Consider the following 23870-nt stretch of genomic DNA (forward strand, 5'->3'; position numbering starts at 1 on the left):
CAAGGAAAACAGCTTATAAACGGTGTATTTTTATTTATTAAAAAACGTATAAAGTTTTTTGAAAATGTAAAAATGCAGAAAGTTTTCTGTGATGGGTAGGTTTACAGTATAAAAATCATTGTCTGTGGAAAGTCCCCATAAAACATGAAAACATAACGCGTGTGTGTGTATTTGTGTATAATACAAATTATATGCAACACTTTTTGTGTGTGTACGTGACCTGACATGAATTCAGTAAGTACAGAAGGGCCTAGATACCTCGCTTCAGTCAGGTCTGAATGACACACGGAAACTTTGACGCTTCTCATTTGTACAGAAGCTCACAGTACTACATGTGTAGGGCGGAGCTTCGCATGCAACATAACATTGACAGCGCAACTAGTTTGGTTAAGTCTGAAACGGCAGGAACTCCGAGGCTACAGATGCTTCGACGCTGGGTTAATTCAGCTTAAAATAAGAACCTAGTCCGATTACCATGAAGACAGGAGGAGAAATCCCTCCGTGTCAACCGCTGAGCAACTGAAGAAGAGAAACGCCGTGAATGTGAATGTTTCCTCATGACAGCAGGAGTAACGTTAGAGATGCGAGCGTTGCTCTCGTGGGCTCTGTCTTCAGGGCGAGATAGCTAGACTTTTATAATCTTATCTTTAAGCCGTTTGTTATTCCTCCAATAAAGACCTGCGAGTGGGATTTCCGTCGTAAGATTAGACTTGTCTCCAGCTTGCTTCTTATCATGGAGATGTACACGGACGTCTTACTAGTCACTGCAAACGTTGGATCACTGTTTGACAATGTAAGTCGCCTCTGTTTACATTCCTTATTATTTTCCAGGTGGAATATTGCTCAACATCATAAATGAGTTACGCAACAAATTATTTGTACTTTTGTTATTTAAACTGGTCCCTTTGCAACTGCACGCATTTGACTAGTAACCTGCTGTTCAGCGCTAGTATCTGCGTTTGCTTAGGTAATGTTAAAAACAGTCGTTATATAAATATAGGTAGGCCAAATCACCCTCCTAGATAGCTGCGTTTTAAAAGGCTCTGAAATGCGCTATATTTAAGTCTGTATAATTGTATAACTCAACCGTTGTAATATTAAGGGGCCGTTCACAAGGGTCGCCGCCATGCGTCATTCTGCGCTGTATAATTTTTTTTTCATGTAAACACTTTGTAAACACTGAATCTTTGACCGTTTCATTTTCAGCTTTGTGCGTCTCGTTTTAAGTCGCCGTATCTAGTTAAAAGAAGTTGAACTTTTAAAACGCTTCTCGAGACGCCAGCGTTTTGTAGCGCTGCGTCTCGCTGTTTTTGAACGCAAGAACGCGTCCTGCGCGAGTGGCTCCGACGCCTCTCTCTCATCAGTGATAGAGCTGGACGTTTCTCATGCGGCTCCTCCATATCGCAGGGACTGCTGCTGTGAACCCACTTCAGGTTTCCTTCGCTCCACTGGGCCTTTAGCGCACGAGTCCCCAGTCTAGAGTGATATCCTCTCCCATTCACTGTGTGCTGTTTGACAGCACCTCCCCACAGGTCTAACGACCTATCACACACCGCGCGACCGGCCCTTGTGTGTATTCAAATAAAACAGGAAACTGACAGCGAGTTGTGAGGATTCAAAGCGCTACCGCGAAACTGAGGAGTTGAGCAGTTGCAACATTAGACTACTACAACAAACTCTGGCCTGCAGTAATGAACTAGAATAAGACGGGAGAATGTCAGTCTAAACTGAAGAATAAAAATACATGGGCTTTTATAATGAAGCGTGAATAGTAATGTTGGCATTACTGCGTGTGAATAAAAATGGAATAGTTTATTGCAAGTTGTTTTTACATTCTTTAAAACTGACACACTCGTCCATTTTTATTACTAGTTTTACTAGTACTTGTTTTCAGTTTCACTAGTACTTGTTTACTAGTCCTTATTCAAGTGATTTGTATGTTATTATTTTAAAATCACCATGGAATCAAAATGTGCAAATCTTTGGGTGTGTGTGTGGAATGTTGCAGTATTTATTATAAATGATTTATCTTTTTTTTTTTTTTTTTTTAAGTAATGTGTTCTTGTAATCTTTAAAGACCCACCGTGGTGAAAATCAAATTTTTAATGTTGTTTATATGTGGTGTTTTAATATATTTCAAAAACGCAGTTTGAACTCAAGTATAGGTCTCTGCAGGAGAGTGATAGGAGTTACCAGATCAGTACAGACGAGGGGCGTTTTCGACCGCGTCACCTGATTTGCCCACATCACAGTGAGGGTATAGGTTTAGGGGTGGGGTCGGGTGAAGGGCATAATTTTCATTGGATGATTTATAAACACCCACCAGTTTGGAAACAACCACAAATTTAGAAACACCCAATTTTGTTACGCGAAATTGCCCTTGTTCTCTACGTCACAAATATGTTGTAACCAATCCCGTCTAGATGTGGCCAAGGCATTAGCATATAATTTACTATGCTGTGAAGCAGGGGATTGTCAAGAGATGTCAGGTCCTGGTACATTTTCTGTTGATAAATAACATTTGGTATGTTTGCCAATATGCTGGGTGAATTATGTATATGATGTATATTACAATGTTATGATGAACTATATGCCTTTCTCCACTGACGTTCTAAGTTGTTCAAAGTGTTTCTAAAGATACTGATTTTTAGAAGACAGACTGAAATGGTGAACGGGAAAATGGTTTGTTTAACATTATCAAAACATGATTAGCTGTTTGATAACATATAGTCAAGCAAAAGGCTAATCATATTAATTACCATTATGTGTCCGACGTTGTAGAGTCCGACGCATTACCATTCTGATACATCGCCTGTGGCTATAATTCACTCTAACACTTCTTCTAAATCAGTTTCTGGTTCAAACATATATGGCTGAATAAACCAGTATTTCCACTTGTCAATGTGTAGAGTTTATTACAGTAAAGTTGACTAAGTGTTGACAGGTATTCTGAGCTCGTGTTATTAAGCGGAGGCGGGGGTAATTTGCAAATTCATGGGTCCGCATATGTTAAATGAAGCAAGGGTGTAGAGTTACATTGAAGGTATTTTAATGCATGAAGAAATTATTTTCACAGGAAAAAAACATTTAAGTATGTCATTGTAGTGATCAAAGATGAGTTTTGAGGGATAACATTATTGACTGCAGTGGGACTTTAATCAAAGTAACTTCCAAAGAAATCTCTTCTCTGATGAGGTTTTTTAATGCGAGGAAGAATAACCGGTCTCTCATGAGATCAGAGCAGTAGTAAACCACAACGATCCAATCAATTCCTGAAAGACAAAAACAAGTCCCAACCTACAGTTTTTCTTGCTCACAATGTCACAATAGGGAAGAAAAGACTGGCAACTTCCAAATCATTCCGATTTCTCTCTTCTCCCCAATCACTGTCTTACCTCAACTGTCCTCTCTAATAAAGGCCAAAAATGTTGCTTGATAATATTAGTATAAAAATAGATTCTAGATAGTTTTAAAGAATAAAGGTTGAAGCCTGACACAGTGTGCTCAGTCGACTTTTAGGGAAACCATGATACCTTAAAACATGAAAATGTCCATACATTATGGTGGACAGTGGATATTTTGGTGAAAAACAATGGTTAAGTAGACTGTATACGTTTAATTCCAGCACCAGGTGATATCATCTTGTAAAACCATAGACAGTAGATTAGTCTCACATGCAACAGTAAGACACTTTTAACTCTTTCCCCAGCACCGCAGCATTTTTGATCACTTTTACAAAACTTTAATGGCCCCCAGAATATTTTGTTGTACGAATATCTGAACAAAGAACAGAGCCTCTGCTCTGAAAAAAAAAAACATATTTTATTCTATCTACATGCATTTTTTTTTTTTATCAACAAAAACAACATTTTAAACAAAATACTGAGAAAATCATGTTTTTGTCAAAGACCACGTCTGGGTCAGATTCAGGACGATGATCAAAACATAGATGGAGCAGATTGAGTCCATCAACACAGTTCTACACCTCATCCTGGGTCGACATTTCATTCAGTAGCATTTGGCAGTTTTGATTTATATGCTTTTTAATGTTTTATGATCGTGTTAGCTTACATGTGCGTAAGCAATGCTTCTTTCGCTTGTTTCTGCTTCTTCGCTTGTTCTTGGATCTGGAGATACTGTACTATTTCAGAAGATTTGTAATAGCATCCCCCCACCATATAACCGTGAAAACATTGATTGCTGTAAAATTCTGTCAAGTATGGTAAAAGAGTTAAACTGGATAGAACTTTTAGCTCAATTTCTTCATCAAGTTTTTAACGTAAGTTAAGTCCACTGCTTGCGCTAAAGGCATGATTGATACCATGTCAAATCATGAGGCTTGATGAGGTGAAGGATTCTACTACATTTCTAAATAATTGGATTTCCAGATGTTAAAACTGGATAGAAAACTACACACTTACACTTAAGGAGGGCCCAAGCATTGCCTGAAAGCCAGGCAATGCCCACGGACCGTTGGCTAAACGTCTGATGCATATGGCACACTTATTTGGAAACACTTCAGGAGTTTCAAAGTCGTCATCTGATTGGTTGAATTCTACTGGATGTCCAGGAGACGTGTGTGTTGTGTTTATTTAACGGTCCGCCTGGAGACAAATGCCGTGACGCCGAACTCCCTCGTGGAAGAAGAACGGCGTTGTGTTTACAATTGTGTCAATGAGCGCTGACCAGGATCAACTAAACACTGGATTTTCAAAAGTATGTGAAATTCACGGCTCCATTGTTGCGGTAAATTTGCACAACGTTCTGGAATGAATCATTTATAGATGCAGCCCGGTCTGTTATTGAAGTGATCACGACTTCACATTTTCACGCACCTAAGCCTGTTGCGGAAGAAAACGAACTGTGATTGGTTGCGTTACATGTCAGTCAAACATCCTCTTGGGCGGTCCTTGGTCAATGAAAGCTGCGATAGAGTCCAGACCTTCTGCTTTCAGTCTGAATGTCCAACAACCCGCTATAGCATTGTTGCTTTATTTTTGTTGTTTAGAAAATGTTAAAATCTTGTTATAGAGATAATTTTGCCTCAAACTATGTATGTTCAGCCCAGTCTTTCCGGAGTTGTGTTTTAGTTGTATTTGTTAGAGCATTGGCTTCATTGTGTGTATGGAGGACTGAGGCTACAAGTGGAAATTTGGCCCCGTACCCAGTTTCCTCCAGCCATGTTTGGCTGAGAAAAAGCACATGTCACAGCCCATTGTGACTGTAAACAGATGAATATCTTTTCCCAAAGTACTTCAACCCTTCGTCGCTTCTTTTTTGAATAGGTCAGTATAAATGTTGTAGCAGACTTCCAAAAATGGTTAATTTTTTCTTATCCACAAGAAGGGTTTACCAGGCCTTTTAAGTTTTGCAAGATCCTTGAGTCTGGTGTATTTAGCTGCGATTCATCATGTCTAATGAGGTGATAACATTTAGTGAAAGGTCGAATCTCACAGAAAATGCTTAAAGGGTTAGCCTAGTTCACTCAAAAATGAAAATTCTGTCAGTAATTACTCGCCCTCATGTTGTTCCAACCACGTAAGACTTTCGTTCATCTTCGGAACACAAATTAAGATATTTTTTATTAAATCTGAGAGCTGGATCACTCCTCCATAGGCTTCTAAAACACTATAACTTGCTGGCCCAGAAAATGTATTAAAGACATCGTTAATATAGTCCAAGTGACTACAGTGGCTCAATCTTAAGTTTATAAAGCGACGAGAATACTTTTTGTGCGCAAAAAACACACAAAAATAACGACTTTATTCCACTATTCATTTCCTTCTCTCTGGGCCTCAAGTTTTTTCACGTAGTATAACTGCGCAGCGCTTCTGTGTTGTACGTCACACGCATCACACACATGACCAGCGTCGGCCAATAGTGAGCCTACGTGTGACGCACTACACAGAAGCGCTGCGCAGTTATACTACGTGAAAAAACTCGAAATGAATAGTGGAATAAAGTCGTTATTTTTAATTTTTAAAAAATTTTAGCACAAAAAGTATTCTCGTCGCTTTATAAACTTAAGATTGAGCCACTGTAGTCACTGGGCCAGCAAGTTATAATGTCTTAGAAGCCTATGGAGGAGTGATCCAGCTCTCAGATTTAATAAAAAATATCTTAATTTGTGTTCCGAAGATGAACGAAGGTCTTACGGGGTTGGAACAACATGAGGGTGAGTAATTACTGACAGAATTTTCATTTTTGGGTGAACTAACCCTTTAATGTCAGCATTTCCTAAAAGCATTGAGCCTACAGTAGAGACAATTGGTGCTAATGGTTTCTATGATCCACTTAGACTTACAATGTTTTTGATAAAATCAGCCCTGGTGGTTCACCTCAAAGTCTAAATAAATAAGAAAATATAAAAGTAATAAGTGATTAAGATTTTTATGACAATGACCACATTTTTTTTCAGCATAAATCAAATTGTGGTCAGCAAATATGACCATGATGTCTACTAAATTTTTTACTTTACAGGGTTAGGGTTTGGTTTAGGGTTAGTTACTTGTAATTATGCATCATTTACAGTTATTACTATAGTAAGTACATGTAGTAATGTGTAAGTATGTCACCTTAAAATGAAGTGTTACCAAATGTTGAAATATTTACTCATTTGATCTGTATTACCGTAAAATGATAATGTCACTGTGCTAAACAAACCCTTCATGTTCCTAAAAACATCATGTCGTATATTCTCATGCAGAAGATAAATTCTTATTTAGCCTAATACATTTATTTTTTCAAACATTTCTTAATGTTTTGTTGCAAAATTCGCACAAAAATAGTATATTAGTTGTTCCAATACATATCAGATCTCATAACCAGTTATCGCATTTGTCAAAAATCTATTAGAAAATGTATGACCGCAAGGCACATTAAGGATTCTAGTGTGTTTTCATAAACTATCTTCCTGTATTTATTGTGCTGTCATTGCAGAGCAACAGTTTGCAGAGAATCTTGCTAAACAAGTTAAAGTAAATACATTTATGGCAACTTCAATAACAACAATTTAGTTTTTGCATACTTGTGAAGTATGTTTCTGGCTGAAGACTCTTTTGTCAATGCCCTTTTGTTATGCAATGAGCGTTTCAGCAATGAGTGATCGTTTTTTGAAAACCGATGGCTTCTTTTGGAGAGTTGAACATGTACGCATATCAGATCAAATCATACAGTCACGCAGTCTGCGATGGAATAACCGAACGCATAGGTGCAACTGTATCTGATGAACTCTTTATCAACACTTCATCAGAGCTGTTTAAAGCTTTCTTGTCCCTCTGCTAGTGTCCCCTATAGATGCTGCAGTGCATTTAAAAGTACGCTAATTCAATGAAATTAGTTCTATGCTATTTTAAGTCAACTGTAAGGAGCAGGCAACAGGAAATGATGCATTGCAAATTTGGGAAATCCTCTTGAGAGTTGAAATGAAGGAAGTTTCCATTGGCCTCCCCACCCTTTCAAATTCAGTGGAACTAAGAAAACAAAGATAGCGAACGACAGTCCATAAAAGGTCTTTATAAGATCAAAGTAACATTGTAAATTGCATCAGATGCAATTCTATTCTGAGCCCTGTCAAATTCACTACAGTCAGGGTCTGCTGTTTCCATCCATTCTTTCACGGCTGTGCAGTCAAATTCTCGTGACCTGGTTTCACTGCATGCTTGACAAGGCTGAGGAAGGGAGTGGTCTGTGTTTTCACTTTTTTTAGTGGTCATTGCGTCAAAAGAGACGCAAAAGCAAATGAAACTGCAAAATGTTAAGCAGACACCTATGTTTTAGACAACCCGCAGACAGACTAGCAGTGGTCTGCCCTCTAACACATTTCTCAAATGAACTTTGAAAAGTCCTGTACCTTACTATTCTGCGTTGAGTTAACTGGAATTTTACACTTGTGGTTATATAGCATACCACGGGGGCACATATCTGTGACACTGATAAAACTGGTCTGTTTTGTAGCAGCCAGTGTTATTAGGAAGTAGATACAGATATTTTTGAATATGATGCGTATCATTCAGTCATCTGTGGCTGATGTTTTTTTTTTTTACTATTTATTTTACTAAATCCATGAGCAGGGGTTTGAAGTAACGAATTACAAATACTCATGTTACTGTAATTGAGTGGGTTTTTTTATTATCAGAAATTGTATTTTTTTTAAGTAGAAAATGGTTCAAGCCCAAAATGGCTAAACACTAAACTTTTAATAGTCTTAATTCTATTACAAATCTTAGAAATGAGCAAAATTTAAGCAAATTAAGCACTTCTTAAAAAGCCATTGCTGTCTCAGGAAAACATCGAAGACAAAATGAAGTTTTTTGCTGAATATGGGAAGTTTGATTCAGAGTGGTTCTGAAGAGTTGTGTGGAGTGATGAATCGCAATGAAACTTAAGTTTATGTCGGTTTAACTTGGAGACATTTTTCAACGACTCATGAACTGTTTGAAGCCATCAACATTGGGTGGAACAACATTGACTGTTCTTGTAAATAGCTGTCTGCAAGTTTACCCACATGGATTAAGCATTTAAAGAAAACAAAGGGGAAGGCACTATGTTAAGTTATTTGTAGATAATTTACTTTATCTACAGTATTTGTGTAATTCTTGCTAATTTCCTGATTAGGTATTTTTTATTTATTAAAATGGTTAAGACCATTAAAAGACCACTAAATATTTTGCCATTTTTGGCCCATTTTGGCTTGACCCATTTCTTGTTTTAATTTTATTTTTATCCATAAACGTGATAATCGGTCTTGTGACTTCAATCGAGATCAGCTTCTTCCTCTAATTTGAAGTATCATGTTTCAGATTTCTGCTTACTAAACTAAGTATATGGCTATCCTTTTGGTGCGAGGTTTCGGGTATTCCGTAAAAGTCCTGCAAGTGCCATGTTCAAAATTTGGGAAATTCCCACACCCATTTATTAACTTCAGCATATCCACCTTTTTCCTATGCCCCATCATGCTTTGAGTGAATTATGGGAGTAATTTGCGTTAAACTGTAAACAATCAGTGAAAGTCTCGCTCTATAATACACTTAAAAAAATGTACATTGTACAATGAAGTGACATTATTCTTCTCACCCTTTAACCATCAAACATTAAAAGGAAATTGAATTGTGTAAAAGCATTAACAAATTACTACAACACACCATGAATAACCCCAAAAGTGTGATATTTCTGCAGCTTTATTACGGACGTGTTAAACTCACTTTAGTAATATTTGTCTATATTATTTAACTTATGTTGCCTTAATCAAAAATGTTCATTGAGTGATAATATTTCAAAGTGTTTTCTGTCATTTTGACAGATAACAAATACTGTAGTTACCTGCTTTATAAATGTCCTGCTAATAGGGATTAGAGGTACAAATTGGAAAGAATTACATTTTAAAGCATCTGTGTGAAAACGAACTTGGAAAGAGACGTGAGGATTTGGAGAGGAAACGAGAGATTCTTAGTGCATTCCAGTGAATCATTCATGGGATGTATCATACAGTAAACCAGGAGAGCAGACCACAAATGCAACATATGTTGTCATTTTTCAATCTGTTACAGTGAAATACAAAGCAAAAGAGAAAATAATAACGAGGAAAAGAATGCAGAAGACTGAAAAGAGCTCTTACCACAGATATGCTTGTGATATCACATTTAAATACCAAGCATTACATTCTTCTGACATTTACAGCTACAGATCACTTTTCTGAAGGCCAAACAAAGGGGTTTTGCTTTCACATCAAATTCACAGCGTCTCCACGACATGAAGACAACACTACAATTTACTGAAGGCTCATCTTTTATTCTTTGCATATGCCTTTGGCCGGACATTATGCTAATATATCACATAATATTTCATATCTGGACTTCAATCGAGGCGTTTTAGGCAGGTCAGGATCAGTGTTCTCTGTTAGATAGAATACATACTTTTGTGGGAGACTATGAGCTTTGTAACTTTGTAGATATTATACATGCACAAACAGATATATTACGCACTAAAGGAAAAGTAAGACATTCAAAAGCATCATATGACCCCTTTAAAACGAGTGCACTTTCATGACTGTTTCTTAACACTTAAGTAAACGTTTAAAAGTGTACTTTGAAATGATGTCAAATTAAAAGTTTTACGTTAAAGTGTTTTAAACTTTTTCTTAAAATGTTTGGAAAAGAAGCAGGCCTACACTTATTTTCTTGTTGACTAAAATACTTTTAAAGTTTAAAATACTTGGTTATTATTTTTACTGTAGTGTGTTATTCAATATTGCATTTATAATCATATCAAATAGGTCAAAAAAGCAAGTTCAGCTTATTAGATTTCATATAAATTTAAACTATAATAAATCATTTTTCATTTACACAATTAACATGTAATTGAGTGTCCAAAAACATGACAATCCCAGTTTTTAACCGTATGTTAAAGTGTACTTCTTTTTCACAAGGGTGTGCTTGAAATACCTGAATTTGTGCTTACAAATATCACACGTCTGAAATATATCATTGAACCTAGTTCTCAATATCAACCTTCATAACTGAAATATCTAAGCTCCTTCCTGAAACCATTTCATGTTTTAGAGCTATATGGCTGCTGGCTTTATCAAGTCGATCCTAATTCCTTTGCCTACTCTCAAATACAAGGCATTTCTACCTGCCGCGGCATCTTCAGCGGAATCTTCAGATTCAAGTATACGCATATTGAATGCACTGCTTCATTCCCTAGAGACTGCCTCAAGTAATTTAAGCACGAATTTACACAGCAAAATCCCCATAGTTAAATTAACTCTGCTCAGAGAACATTTGGTCCCTCTCTACAGCAGAGAGTTAAAATAACTCTGAATCAGAGTTAAAGTTAATGAGATACTTAAGTGATTAATTAAGTGATGATTGGGCATTAACGATGAACACAGAATCACTGAATGAAAGAGAAACAATAAACAGAGAAAAAGAGAAACACAAGAACTACAACTGACTTCCAGCCACAGCCTTAGATGAAATCATCTGAAGACAAAGACATTAAATCTCTCAAGATCTCAGCAGAGGAGGATTAAACAACTCCACAAACAGCATTACCAGCTTCACTTATTACTAACCAGACTGACTTTATTTCTGTCAGACGTCGTCAGAAGTTTTTATTGAGAATTAACAGAGGTTTAGATGTTGGTGATTTATTGAAAATGTTTGGTGATTGTGGTGATCAGTGTTTCCTTTAGTTGGGCAGTTTGACACTTAGTTTTTTTGTTTTGTTGAGTTTGTAACAGTTTTTACCATAACACGTAATTTGTTGCAAAGAAAATGAAGAACCAAAAATGATCTGATGATAAAGTTTTCAACAACAAGAAATTCCCCATAATGTATTTTAAAAAACAAAATTCAGAAAGTCCGATCCGAGAGAATTGTTAGTGAATATAATCTATTAACATCAAATAACCACTTTTGGACAGTGATGAGATAAGTGCATTATTCTACTTTTTGTTGTTGAAAACTGTATCACCTGCTCATCTTTGTTTCTGGCTTTCTTTGTAACAAATTACGTGTTTTGGTAAAAAACTGTTACAAAAACCACAAACTCGCAAAAAAAGCCAAGAGTCACACTGCCCAACTAAAGGAAACACCGATCACCATAATGGTGATCAAACATTTTCAATAAATCGTCAACATCTAAACCTCTGTTAATTCTCAATAAGACCTTAGACGTATGACACCAATTAAGTCAATCTGGTTAGTAATAAGTGAAGCTGGTAATGCTGTTTGTGAAATTGTTTAATCCTCCTCTGCTGAGAACTTGAGAGATTTAATGTCTTTTGTCTTCATTTGATTTCATCTAAGGCTGTGGCTGGAAGTCAGTTTTAGTTCTTGTTTCTCTTTTTTCTGTTCTTGTTGTTTCTCTTTCCTTCAGTGATTCTGCTTGTTGACAGCAGGTGTTCATCACTAATGCCCAATCATCACTTAATTAATCACTTAAGTATCTTATTAACTTTAACTCTGATTCAGAGTTATTTTAACTCTCTGTAGAGAGGGACCAAATGTTCTCTGAGCAGAGTTAATTTAGGTTATAATCCCAATTGATTATTGGTCATTTGTATAATAGTTCAGCCACGCATTCGATTATTCTATTTAACTCTTTAACTCTATTGAAATCACAATCGTTCATCCGGATTCCTATAATACTTTGAGTCTCGCACCGGCCGGGTATACGACCTCATAATCACAAACTCGTCAGTATTGGTCATTAACAGAGGCGATTTACTACTACTTTTTAGATAACGCACCATGCTTGTTAATTACCAAAAGTATATTATGTAGTCCCCGTAGGTCTGTACACACTAAATTAAGGCAAGACTATATTTAACCATTGCCATAGAACCAAGCTGACCAACTTAACTTTCTCTAATGGTAATGTATAATCATGCCGTGGTTTCCCGCACTTAGTTAGAATAATACTGTACAATAATCAGATGTTGAGGTTCGTCCCTATTTAGATTGGTCTAACAACACTCTGTTGTTCTAGATGGAAAAACCCATTATTAGCCTCTACATTCTAAATATACATGACTAATGCCAATGTGTTAGTCGGAGCTCTAAAACTTCAGCTGAGCTGTATTTTAGTCCATTACTAACCTGAGTGTAGACTTGTGGTGTTATGGACTTAACGTAATCTATACTTGAGTCAATCATTTCAGAGTAAGTCAGAATTAATCCAAATGTAAAAAAAAACGCAATAGTCAGGTAAATGTATCATGTCAATTACATAATCAATTAAAAGATAATGCTCTGGAATAAGGAGTAAAAGATGCATACCTGACAAAAATATTATACATAATGCAGAGTGTCTGAAAGACTTTTTTAGCATTTCTTTAAATGCCTAAAGACAAAACATCCCCCCAATGTGGTGCATGAACTTACAACAGGAATTTGCATTGACTAGGGTTATAGACCTTGAGGGGTTTGCACCTTGTCAGGGAACAGGAGTTAGTTTGGATGAAGGACTCTGGGAAAGGGGCACACCCACCACAGTAAGCAAAGTATCTCTAAACTCTTGAAATCTTTATTACCTTTTGGTTTACTTCTGTGGAGACGAGACCATTGCACCAGTCACAATGAGACATTTTAAATGATACCAAACGTGACTTTTAATTCACTTGCATTGACATAGAACATTATAATCATTTATATAATCTTTCTAAGTGAAGTGAGTGAAGAGAAGAATGTGTAAAGGGAAGGAAGTGGGGGAGAAGTAACAAATGTGAAGGGAGGATAGAAGGGAAAGAAGATTTCTCGCAACTTCACTCTAAGGGGTGTGGAGACAAATGACTGTATGTGTTTGTGTTGTCCATATCTCAGGAGATTAAAGTATCTGAGGTTATGTTTGTCTTACAAGGCCATTCATTGGTTTATTTTTCTGAAAGGTTTAACACTGTTTAACACTTATCTAAACATTTGCTCTGTTTGTTTGTGGATCTCAACCATGTGTTTATAATCTCTTCCACTTTATAATTACATGCTAAGTTATTGTCTTAAAATTGAGCCTGCGACATATTGTTTATGACATTGAAACAGTACCTTTACTTTTCATAGATTGATGTCTAAAGTATCAGACTTAACCGTATTTGAAACCTGCTTCTCAAAGGCTTCAGATAACGGTTTAACATTTTTTAAACAACATTTTCCGCCAGTACACACGCACACACTCACTTTTAAATGTTTTTTGCTTTCAGTTCTTAAATTATTCATGCTGTTTTTTAAATGTTAATGTTTTTCTTTGTTCAAAATCTTCTAACACACAATAGCTTCATTCTTTGAGTTTTAGATCTGGTCTGTCAGAAGCATATGCTGCATATACGACCATCTTTGTTATATCATATTTGTTATTATATGCATTTCTTCTTGTCCAGTTTGGTAAAGAGGTTAGAGTAACTCGATAATCTAATGGGAGGGATGTACTGTACTTTCACCCCATGGATGGGTGACAACATTCAGACTCTTCATGATATATATCGCTTCACAGCTGCTTTATTGTTTTATTATCATTTAAAATTCAGCTGTGAAATACAAAGTAAATGTGCAAAGTGCATAACACACCTCAAGTCTATCTGTCTGTCTGTCTAGAGAACTAAAATAGCACTTGTTATTACTGGACTGGTTTGATAAAGACCTTCAGTGGCACATTTACCTGTAATGACACAATCAAAGCACTCAAACTTAATATCTCTGAATGGAAATGAGATCCATTTCCCAGTAAATGTGATCCACAATGCAGTTCAAAGCTTAAAGCAGTGGTTATAACCTGACCATGTTATTAGTATTATTAAAGTGCCCTAACAGGGAAATCTGGTTCTTTTTCTCAGGTGGGTGAAATTGAGGGAGACTGGCTGCGAGAGTTCTTCACGGTGAGTTTGATGTCTTTAACGTTTCTCTCATTCAAACACTCACATCTGATGTTGCTCTATGTAGCATAGTAGAACAACTAAAAGCTTCTTTTTTTCTCTAATATTCACACGCACATTTCTTTGTCTAAACTCTCCATCTGTTCAAACCTGCTGTAAACACACACCTTTGCAGAGTGAACTTTACTCAGCCACTGTAAACCTAAAGGTGTTTTTCTCATTTATACAACCTGTCTTTGGAACACCATTAAATCATGTTATATTATCTGCTGTTGTCACGTTGTGAGCAAAACGAAGTTGAATCACAGATTTAATGATTTTCCTGCTGGGAAATCTCTGCATCTAATGCATACAAAATCTGTTACCTTGTATTTGAATAGTCTGTGGTTGTCTTTTTGCCTGGTAACATTATTTGTGCAACTTTATCAAAGATAGCAATAACGTTTTTTTGGAAGTTGCTTTTAAAATATATATATTTATATGTATTTTTCTATAAAAATGTAAAAAAAAAGAAAAGAATAATCCATGTTGAAATGTGCCACACAAACTATTAAGATCAGACTGACATGACCACAACAATTTAGACTTTCCCCGAATCTTACTCTACTAATGGTTAGTTTTTCTGGGGTTAGGAATTATATTATCCCTTCTACATCTATGTGACTGGAGAAGTTACAGTACAGTACTAGCTACAGTATGTTTGTTTATAAAAAATAAATAAAAAACATTATTATATTATTCTCATGATTTGATCCCTTTAATGAATTCTGTGATTCAACAGCTGATAAACACAATAGTGAATTAATTGTATGTCTAATGTAAATCTTATCATTTTAGACGGTCCACATGTACAAGCCACGCTTCATCGCCCTGCACTTCCAGGAAGTTGGTGGAAAGGACTATATGCTAAACATGGGCCACGCAGAGAACTTTTTCTGGTGAGGATATGGCATATTGTGTGCTAAAAATAAGTCACCTTATTAAAAAGTACTGTGGCAGTGTCGTCAGAATCAGATCCTGATTACCGTGTTTATATACCATGGTATTCTGATGTATTGTTGCATGTCCAGAAATATCCAAATAATGTGATAGTAGCATTATTTTTCAGTCCTTTTTGAATGATGTGATAGCAGTGTATTAAACAGATTACAAAGGATTTATTGTTTCTATTTTGATATATAGAATTATATAATTTTCATCCTTTCCTTTTTTCTGATTATAGGACCATAGAGTCCAGCTCTGAGATGGCAGACTTCGACAGAGTCTGTGTCTATGTAGACAGTCATTTCAAGGCTGTGGACAGTTTCACGGTGAGTGTTAAATTTGTTGCAATATCTGATATTTTCACTTGTTTCCCTAGTGATTTAGTTCAAGGGAAACACATTTAACTGTCATGCACTTACTTAATGTGTTGTCTTTTGCAACATCAGTGCTGTGGTTGGTTTGTATGTCCACTAGATAGAGCCCTACAACCATTTTTAGATTGTTCTTCCAATACTCACCTTACTGTGATTCTAGTGCTATTCTTACCTACACTCACAGCAGTGCTTCAAAGTCAAAGTGATAGTCCACTTAAAATATAAATTCTGTAATCATTTATTACTGCCATTATAAACCAAATATAGATTTATATATACAAGTAAATAGTGGATGTGTATCCTGGCCACTATTCACTTTAATGAAAGTGAATGAGGACAGGGGGCTTTCAAGGTGCAAAAAAATTATAATATATTTTTTAAATATATTAATAGTAATCTATCCACCTTATGTTTAATGTAACAGCAGCTTTGGCCTTTGTAAGTTGATTGTGCGAAGCTTGCATTGTCATTCGCTTCCATTATGCTGCTGGATATTGCAAGATCGTATTTGTTATCATATAATTTTAATGTATTATCGCAAACATAAAAACGCATAGTGCAAATAGTTTGACTGTTTACTGCACTTTGTTTTTCTTCTAGATATTTATCTGTAGTGGCTAATGAATTGGGAGTCTTGCACATTCACAGAAAAATAGCTTACTTACGTGTTGCAAAATAATTAATAAATAGTATTCTGAAGCCATCCAGTAGTTTTTCGTGAGGAACAGACTGATATTTTATTTTGTTTTTAACTGATAATTGTTCCCCACAGTAAGCTGTTAGCGACTGCGACCAGATCATTGAGTCAGTGAGTTGACCTCAAAAACAAGATCAGTCCTTTGGATCAGTCCAAATTCATAATTTCAACACCCTTGAATTTATTGTAACTGTTCAAAGTGCTACAACAGATTTAAAAATGTTAAGTTATTCAGTGGAACATACAGTGGGAGACCATATTAAAATATAAAATGACAAAGACCTCTTAAAGGGATAGTTCACCCAAAAATGAAAATTCTATCATTGTTTACTCACCCTCAAGTTGTTCCAAACCTGTATGAGTTTCTTTGTTCTGCTGAACACAAAGGAAGATATTTGGAAGAATGTTTGTAACCAAATAGATCTCGGTCCCCATTGACTACCATAGTATATTTTTTTCCTACTATGGAAGTCAATGGGGACCGAGATCTGTTGATTACAAACGTTCTTCCAAATATCTTCCTTTGTGTTCAGCAGAACAAAGAAACTCATACAGGTTTGGAACAACTTGAGGGTGAGTAAATGATGACAGAATTTTCATTTTTGGGTGAACTATCCCTTTAAGTAAATTATTGGCCAGCTACTATCTAAAAACAGTGATGGACCAAAAATAGAGCCCAGGGGCACCCCTTTCATTACTCAAAGTAACTTAGTAAAATCTGTGAATAGAAATAAGTTGCTGGTGTTTGGCAGGGTATTAACCCTCAGCCCACCCAGGTGAGAGGTGCTGTCTGTGTGTTTGTACACAATGTGTATGGTCTGTACCTTGATGGACTGGGTTAATGTGCGGGAGTGGCCAGGCAGCAGACCGAGTCAATACGTTTAACTCCAGATTAAAACTATTGATTAGGCCCCTCTCATCTGAACATGATAAATAAACTGAATGTCTACGTGTGTGAGTGAGTCAGTGAGTCAGTGAGTGAGTGGGTGAGTATTTGTTTTGTTGATGCAGGTTAGTGAGTTTTTCTGTACGTGGGCCCTTTGCCACACCTGCCTCAGTTTTTGTTCCCAAATTATACAATTTATGTCAAATATAGAAATGTCATAGATGCACACAAATCATCTCTGTCAAAAAATTGGCTCATCACATCATGAGCCTGTTTCAACAGGACCCACAGCCCCACACACACATTCACACTTAAAGAGAGATCAGCACACTTGCAGCTTTACACCTATCTTCATCAATCAGGCCAGTGCAGGGTTTAATAAAAATGTATTGACTTAAAAGTGATTTTTTTATCTAAACACCATTTGTACGATGTGTGCCAGACACTCTCTGCATTTACACGCACACTCTCTTCCCAGTCAAGCGATGATTCACAACCCTCAGAAAACTAATTACAAATCAATACAGATGATGTGAGACAAATGAGAATGAAGGTGGGTGTTAACACAGCCGATGGCTGTGTGTGTGAGTTCATGCACTGCAATGAGGACCTTCATTATAAAAAGCTGGAAAATTTTAGCAAGATTTGAATATTTTTTGCCAACACACAATTATTTGTTTATCAAACAGACCCAAAATTTCCCCATGGCCCAGTGGTATTTCAAATACAGTCAATCCTTGTCAACAGTATTTAATGACACTTTACAGCAATGCAATATATTGGCTTTTAGTTCTTTAGCCTTAAAGTGTTAAAGAATTGAAATCTGGAAGTATGTAATTTGAAGTCTGTTGTCTTTGCTCATGGCTAACAAAACAAGTACACTACTGGTCAAATGTTCTGTGGTTTGTAAGATTTTTTATGTTTTCAAAAGAAATCTCTTATAATATAGCATTCTCAACAGACAAACCCAAAAAAGGTTAATCCAGTCTGTGTCATTTCCCAGTCCAATTTCCCATCTCTCTCCCCAATCATTTCTGGTCCCTGCCGGAGCTGTTGTGCTTGAGTTGCACATGTGCCTGTTGTAATGTCCAGTCTCTCAAGACTGGTCATCTAGAAAGCACTATCATATTAAAAAAGTACAATTTCTCTCACAAGATTTCTTTCTTTCTCCTGGGATGGATATTCTGAAGAAAACCTGACTCTGTGTGTGTGTGTGCTTCATGTCAAAACATCCCTCAATGGCAGGTCATTTTTCTCTGCCATCCATGCGGCTCGTGTTAGGCCAACAGGAGGGCCCTGTGTTTAATCCCTGTGTGATTGTTTTAATTTTCTGTCCGTATTGATCTCAGCGGAGCTGGATTGATGTGCGCTCACCAGAGCAAGCAGCTAGTACATTAAATTCATTCAGCGTGCTGTCAGAAAACGCAGGGAGTGTGCGTGTGTGAGGTTTGTGAGTAGAGTATTGCATGGGCATATCTAGGTGTTTTTTGGGGTACCAAAACTATGGGCAAGTTTATGATTGGATAAGGAATTCGACTGTAACAGAGTCTTGAAAGTCAGGGTTTAATGATTATGATGCGAGTACATCATCAACAACATCTAAAATCAAAGCAGCTCTTCAGACATTGGACATCTCCATTAACCCCTTATTGTGCATGACTTTTTAGCCCTGTATCCACTCGGGATACAAAATAATGTATGATTGTTTGCTTGACTGATTTATTTATTTATTTATTTGATTTTAGGCTCTGGGAAGCATGTATTTCATCCACAAGTCACTGAAAAATATCCAACAATATGACTTCAATGGTAAGAGTTTTATTTAGATAAATGTACTATAAAGTATTTATACTACTATAAAATATTATGGTTGAATTTCACAAAACCTTTCAAGAACAAGTCCTGGTCATATTACAAAATCCCGATCACCACGTCGGGGGTTATTTTGCAATAATGACTAGCTGATTGTGCATCATCCTGCTTATTACATGGCTTTTTAGCAATAAATAAACAAAATATTTTAGCAGTTATGGAGTGGTCAGTTGGTCATACATTGTTACCTGTGGATGAGCTGCGATTTATTCAGAAATATTTGATAATTCAGCATTCAGGAGAGCTGTATAATAGGAAATTATATTTTTCTTTTTTAGGACCATTAAGATTTTTGCATTGTGACATTATTTTCATGACAATTAAGTACATCCCAAAAATGTTAATTGTTGTAATATAATATAAAGAACAAATATGGTATAACATAAAGAAAAAATATGTTTGTATCTATATGGTATGTATACATAATTTGAACTGGCTTTAATTTATGCTTATAAAAAAACATTGTATTTACTGATACAACTACAGTCATGAAAACAAATGAGAATCAATCTCCATTGGAAATAGTTTTTAATGAATAAAGTGAAGTAAAATCAAAAAGATGCTTTACATTAAAAACATATTCAGGTGAATACATGGAATTCAGTTGAGGAACAGTGTTGCTTCTCAAAATGTTTTATTCTGTATTAAAGATTAAGATCAAGATAAAATATTTCGTGGAAATTGTGTAATGAAGTGGGTTAAATGGTACAAGGATTTTCCCAATTGCCCAATTGAGAAATTCACACAATCTTACTGGCCGAAACACAAGACATTTACTGCTATTAGCAGAGAGATGAATTTCCAACCAACACAACATAAATAAATGTTCTCCTTTGACTCGTTTGGTTAGTGTCTCTGATAGAACAGGATTTAACCTCATAAGCTTTTTTTCTCGAGCCTTCATCTGTTCTAGCCACAGCATCTCATGAATAAGCTCTCAAGAAGAGGACTAATAGAAGAGCCATTTAGATCAGTGGACCAATGAATTTGGTGCCCTATCAAATCAGTGTCTCATAGATCCTGCTCTCACAGGCTACAGCTGCACGACAACTCCAACATTAGTATATTGATTTTGCATTTGCATGTTTTTCTTACAATATGTCTTGTTTGTTTATTCCTCCTCCTTGTAGTGAAGGAGTTTAAAGCTGTCTCAGGCCATAACAAGTACGTGGGCTCCCTGGAAGGAGTGACTACCATGGAAAAAGAGAAATTCCCCAAGAACTTTTGGCCTGATGTAAGTGTGTGTGAAGTGTTCTTCTTCTTTTTTTTAAAAACAATTGTAGTGAATTTCTCTTTGCTGTTTCACTTCTGTCTTGACTACATTTTTAGGGATGCACCAGGTTAATTTACTCACACTTATACTGGTTAAATGCTCTCATATAGAGCATTTGTTACATAAACCTTGAAACACAAAGAAACTTGGAATCAGAACAAACTATCAACGATTATTTCAAGAATTGATTAACATTTCATTAATTCATTAAACATATTCATGTCTGTAATATTGTGGAATACGATTTTTACTTCCCATCATGCTGTACAAATGGTCCAAATTATGTTATTTTTTTAGTTGTCACAATTTTAATGAATGCTACATATTTTATAATGAGGGGAAAATCATGCAGTAACAAGGTTGTATGCAAAATCTAAATGTTTGGTCATTTAAATTAAACATGCAGTTATTACTAAAATATACTTTCATTTTTTAATACTGTCATTGACTTGATAATTGATTACTCGAACTCTGTCTATAAAATGATATGGATGCCTCCTTAATTTTATTATGCATATGTGTGTGTGCATTTCATTACAGTTCAAGTGGTCCAGAAAAGGCTACATGAGGACACGATGGATCATTCACAACCAGTATGTTTTCACTCACACTCTTCTTCACTTTTTGAGATGTCCCCCATAATTTTCTTTACAGTCTATCGTGTAAGTGTTTTTTGGCTTCAGCTCAAAGAAAACACTTTGTGTTTGCTGTGTGTTAATGGAATAGTATGTCATCAGAAGTGCATTAATAGCAGACACATGGCAGCAGTATAATAGAGCAGTACAGGAACCTGAAGACTGAGTGATAAATGAATGGAGCCTGTGAACTCCATCCTATCAGCTAATGTCCCTCATCAGTCACAGAGACCCCCATATATAATATATCTTGTGTTTATCTGTGTGTGTGTGCAGGGGTTTAGACCTGGTGAACGTTCACCTGTTTCACGACGCCTCCAACCTCATAGCCTGCAACGCTAGTCCATCAGTGTATTCTGCAAACCGCAAGAAAGCTCTCAGATATGTCATCAACAGGTTTGTGCTTCTGAATTATTTGTCTAAATACTTTCAAGTAATACAAATGTGACCCTGGATCACAAAACCAGTCATAAGTAGCACGGGTATATTTGTGGCAATAGCCAACAATACATTGTATGGGTCAAAATTGTCGATTTTTCTTTTAGTAAGGATCATGTTCCATGAAGATATTTTGTAAATTTCCTACTATAAAACATTTATTTTTGTGAGTGATTGCAGCGTAATTGCGAACATAAATGGACAACTTTAAAAGGCGATTTTCGCAATGGTTTGATTTTTTTTTCAAATAGTTGTATATTGGCCAAATATTGTCCTATCCTAACAAACCATACATCAATTGAAAGCTTATTTATTCAGCTTTCATGTGATGTATAAATCTCAATTTCATCAAATTGCTCCATGTGACTGGTTTTGTGGTCCAGGGTCACAAATGACAGTGGATGCAAAGACAACATGAAATTAGAATTAAATAACATGCATTAGTGCACGTTATCCCTAGATTCATTAAAGGTATAGTGGAGGATTTTCCTGAATTTTAGAAAAGAACCGCCCTCTCCACTTTTTGAAAAAGTGCACATGCGCAACACTCTACCTGCTCCCGAGAGGGAACGCTTATTAAACGTGTGCACGAGAGAGCATGCACGAGCCTAGTTCTCCTCGTGCACGCTATGTTTACAAGTTGCTGTCGGCATGGCTCATACAAGCCTACTTTCCTTTACCTGTCGAGTAGAAACTTTGCGACTGAGGCATCAGTTGGAAACACAACCTGTGCTTTTAGCGCACGCCAGCGTGTGTAATATTTTCCCAAAAACACTCTGGTCTTGTTTCTTTCTTCAAAGGCCTTTCTCTTCTTGTCATACAATTCGTAGACACTTTTTCTCTTGCGACCCTCAGACATTTTGAAAAAACCCGGTGAGAACGGGCGAGCTTCAATGAATGGCTGAAACCGTAGCTCACCACACATATACACCTGAAAGTGCGCATGCGCAGAAAGCGAAAACTACCTAGGGACGAGCACGTACGACGGCCTTACGTAAACATATCACCAGAATGATTGACAACTAGGAGGACCAATAGTCTTGATGATCCACCCGGAAAAAGAAAATCCTCCACTATACCTTTAAAGGGTTAGTTCACCCACAAACTGATCTCATATATTTATATAAAATATCCCATACTTTACTCACCGTCAAGCCATCCTAGGTGTATATGACTTTCTTCTTTCAGCCAAACACAATTGTCCAAAAATATCCTGGCTCTTCCCAGCTTTGTAATAAGAGAGTGAATGGTACCCTAGATTTTGAAGCCCAAAAAAGCACATTCATTCATCATAAAGGTAATCCATACGGCTCCAGGGGGTTAAAAGGATGGTCCTTTGCACCATGACCTCGAGCCAAACCCCCCCCCCCCCCCCCCCCCCCCCCCAGAAGCTTTTTTTCCCTTTGTCGAACATTATTAAAGTTAGAGCTTATTTAGAGAAATCAGCCGGATGGCTTAGTGCAGGGACCCTAGGTTGAAATTACTCCGAACCATCCCTTTAATAAAGGCCTTCTGAAGCGAAGCTATGCGTAATTGTAAGAAAAATATCCATATTTATAACTTTATAAACTATAATCACTGGCTTCCGATAATAACGGCCATACGCGAGTCTAGTTCCGGCAGATGAGTGACCTCTGAACGGACGTATAATAATATTAACCTATAATATCATAGTTCACTCATCATGATCAAATCAAAGCCTGAATAGAATCGAGTCCAAGTCAACATTATTTCCAGTTGAATTTTCTCCTACACAGAAATGCATCAGTTAAATGCTGTGTTATGTTGCCTTTGAGGAGAAAAGACATTGAGTTGTAATGTGGTTTGTGGTCCATATCAAATTCTTTCTCTTGTCTTGCAGGATGGAAGATAACAGCTACAGTTCTCTTCCCTTCTTTCTGTTTGGGGATTTCAATTTCCGCCTTGACACACTCAGTCTAGTACAGGTAAATCTGACTGATATACTCCACACACACACACCAAAGAGACCATACACACATAAATTATATAACGATTAATATGTGTATTTGTTTGTGTTCAGAACCTCTCCATGTCGGCTGATATCCAGACGGTAAAAAAAGACAGTAGCAACGAGGTAGAAAAAATCATTTGTGAAGGGAAAGACAATGACCACCAGGTGATTATTTATTTTTAAAGCTGTTTTGATGAAAAGAGATATTGAATTAGGTATATTATATGCTGATTTCTTAATCAAATTAACCACAAACATTTGCATATATCAATTATTTCTGAGAAAAGCCTACAAATTAAGATCCAGTCATTCAGTAGACATTGCAAAAGTTAACCTGAGGTAAATTTACGGACTATTTACACATTCCAGTA

At 36.5% G+C, this 23870-nt stretch overlaps 1 protein-coding gene across 1 annotated transcript in view; it reads left to right on the forward strand.

The window, feature by feature from the left end:
• Nucleotides 1-237: 237 nt before the first annotated feature.
• inpp5l (inositol polyphosphate-5-phosphatase L) overlaps nucleotides 238-23870 on the forward strand; it is a 32366-nt gene continuing 8733 nt past the window's right edge. The window contains exons 1-10 of the mRNA XM_084389562.1: nucleotides 238-793; nucleotides 14330-14371; nucleotides 15206-15306; nucleotides 15591-15678; nucleotides 19055-19118; nucleotides 20312-20415; nucleotides 20995-21047; nucleotides 21366-21485; nucleotides 23389-23473; nucleotides 23569-23664. Of these exons, the coding sequence (XP_084245688.1) occupies nucleotides 734-793; nucleotides 14330-14371; nucleotides 15206-15306; nucleotides 15591-15678; nucleotides 19055-19118; nucleotides 20312-20415; nucleotides 20995-21047; nucleotides 21366-21485; nucleotides 23389-23473; nucleotides 23569-23664 (813 nt within the window). The 5' untranslated portion in view covers nucleotides 238-733. The remainder of the gene's footprint in view (nucleotides 794-14329; nucleotides 14372-15205; nucleotides 15307-15590; nucleotides 15679-19054; nucleotides 19119-20311; nucleotides 20416-20994; nucleotides 21048-21365; nucleotides 21486-23388; nucleotides 23474-23568; nucleotides 23665-23870) is intronic.

This window comes from Rutilus rutilus (assembly GCF_951802725.1).
Source record: "Rutilus rutilus genome assembly, chromosome: 19".
Taxonomy (NCBI): Eukaryota; Metazoa; Chordata; class Actinopteri; order Cypriniformes; family Leuciscidae; genus Rutilus; species Rutilus rutilus.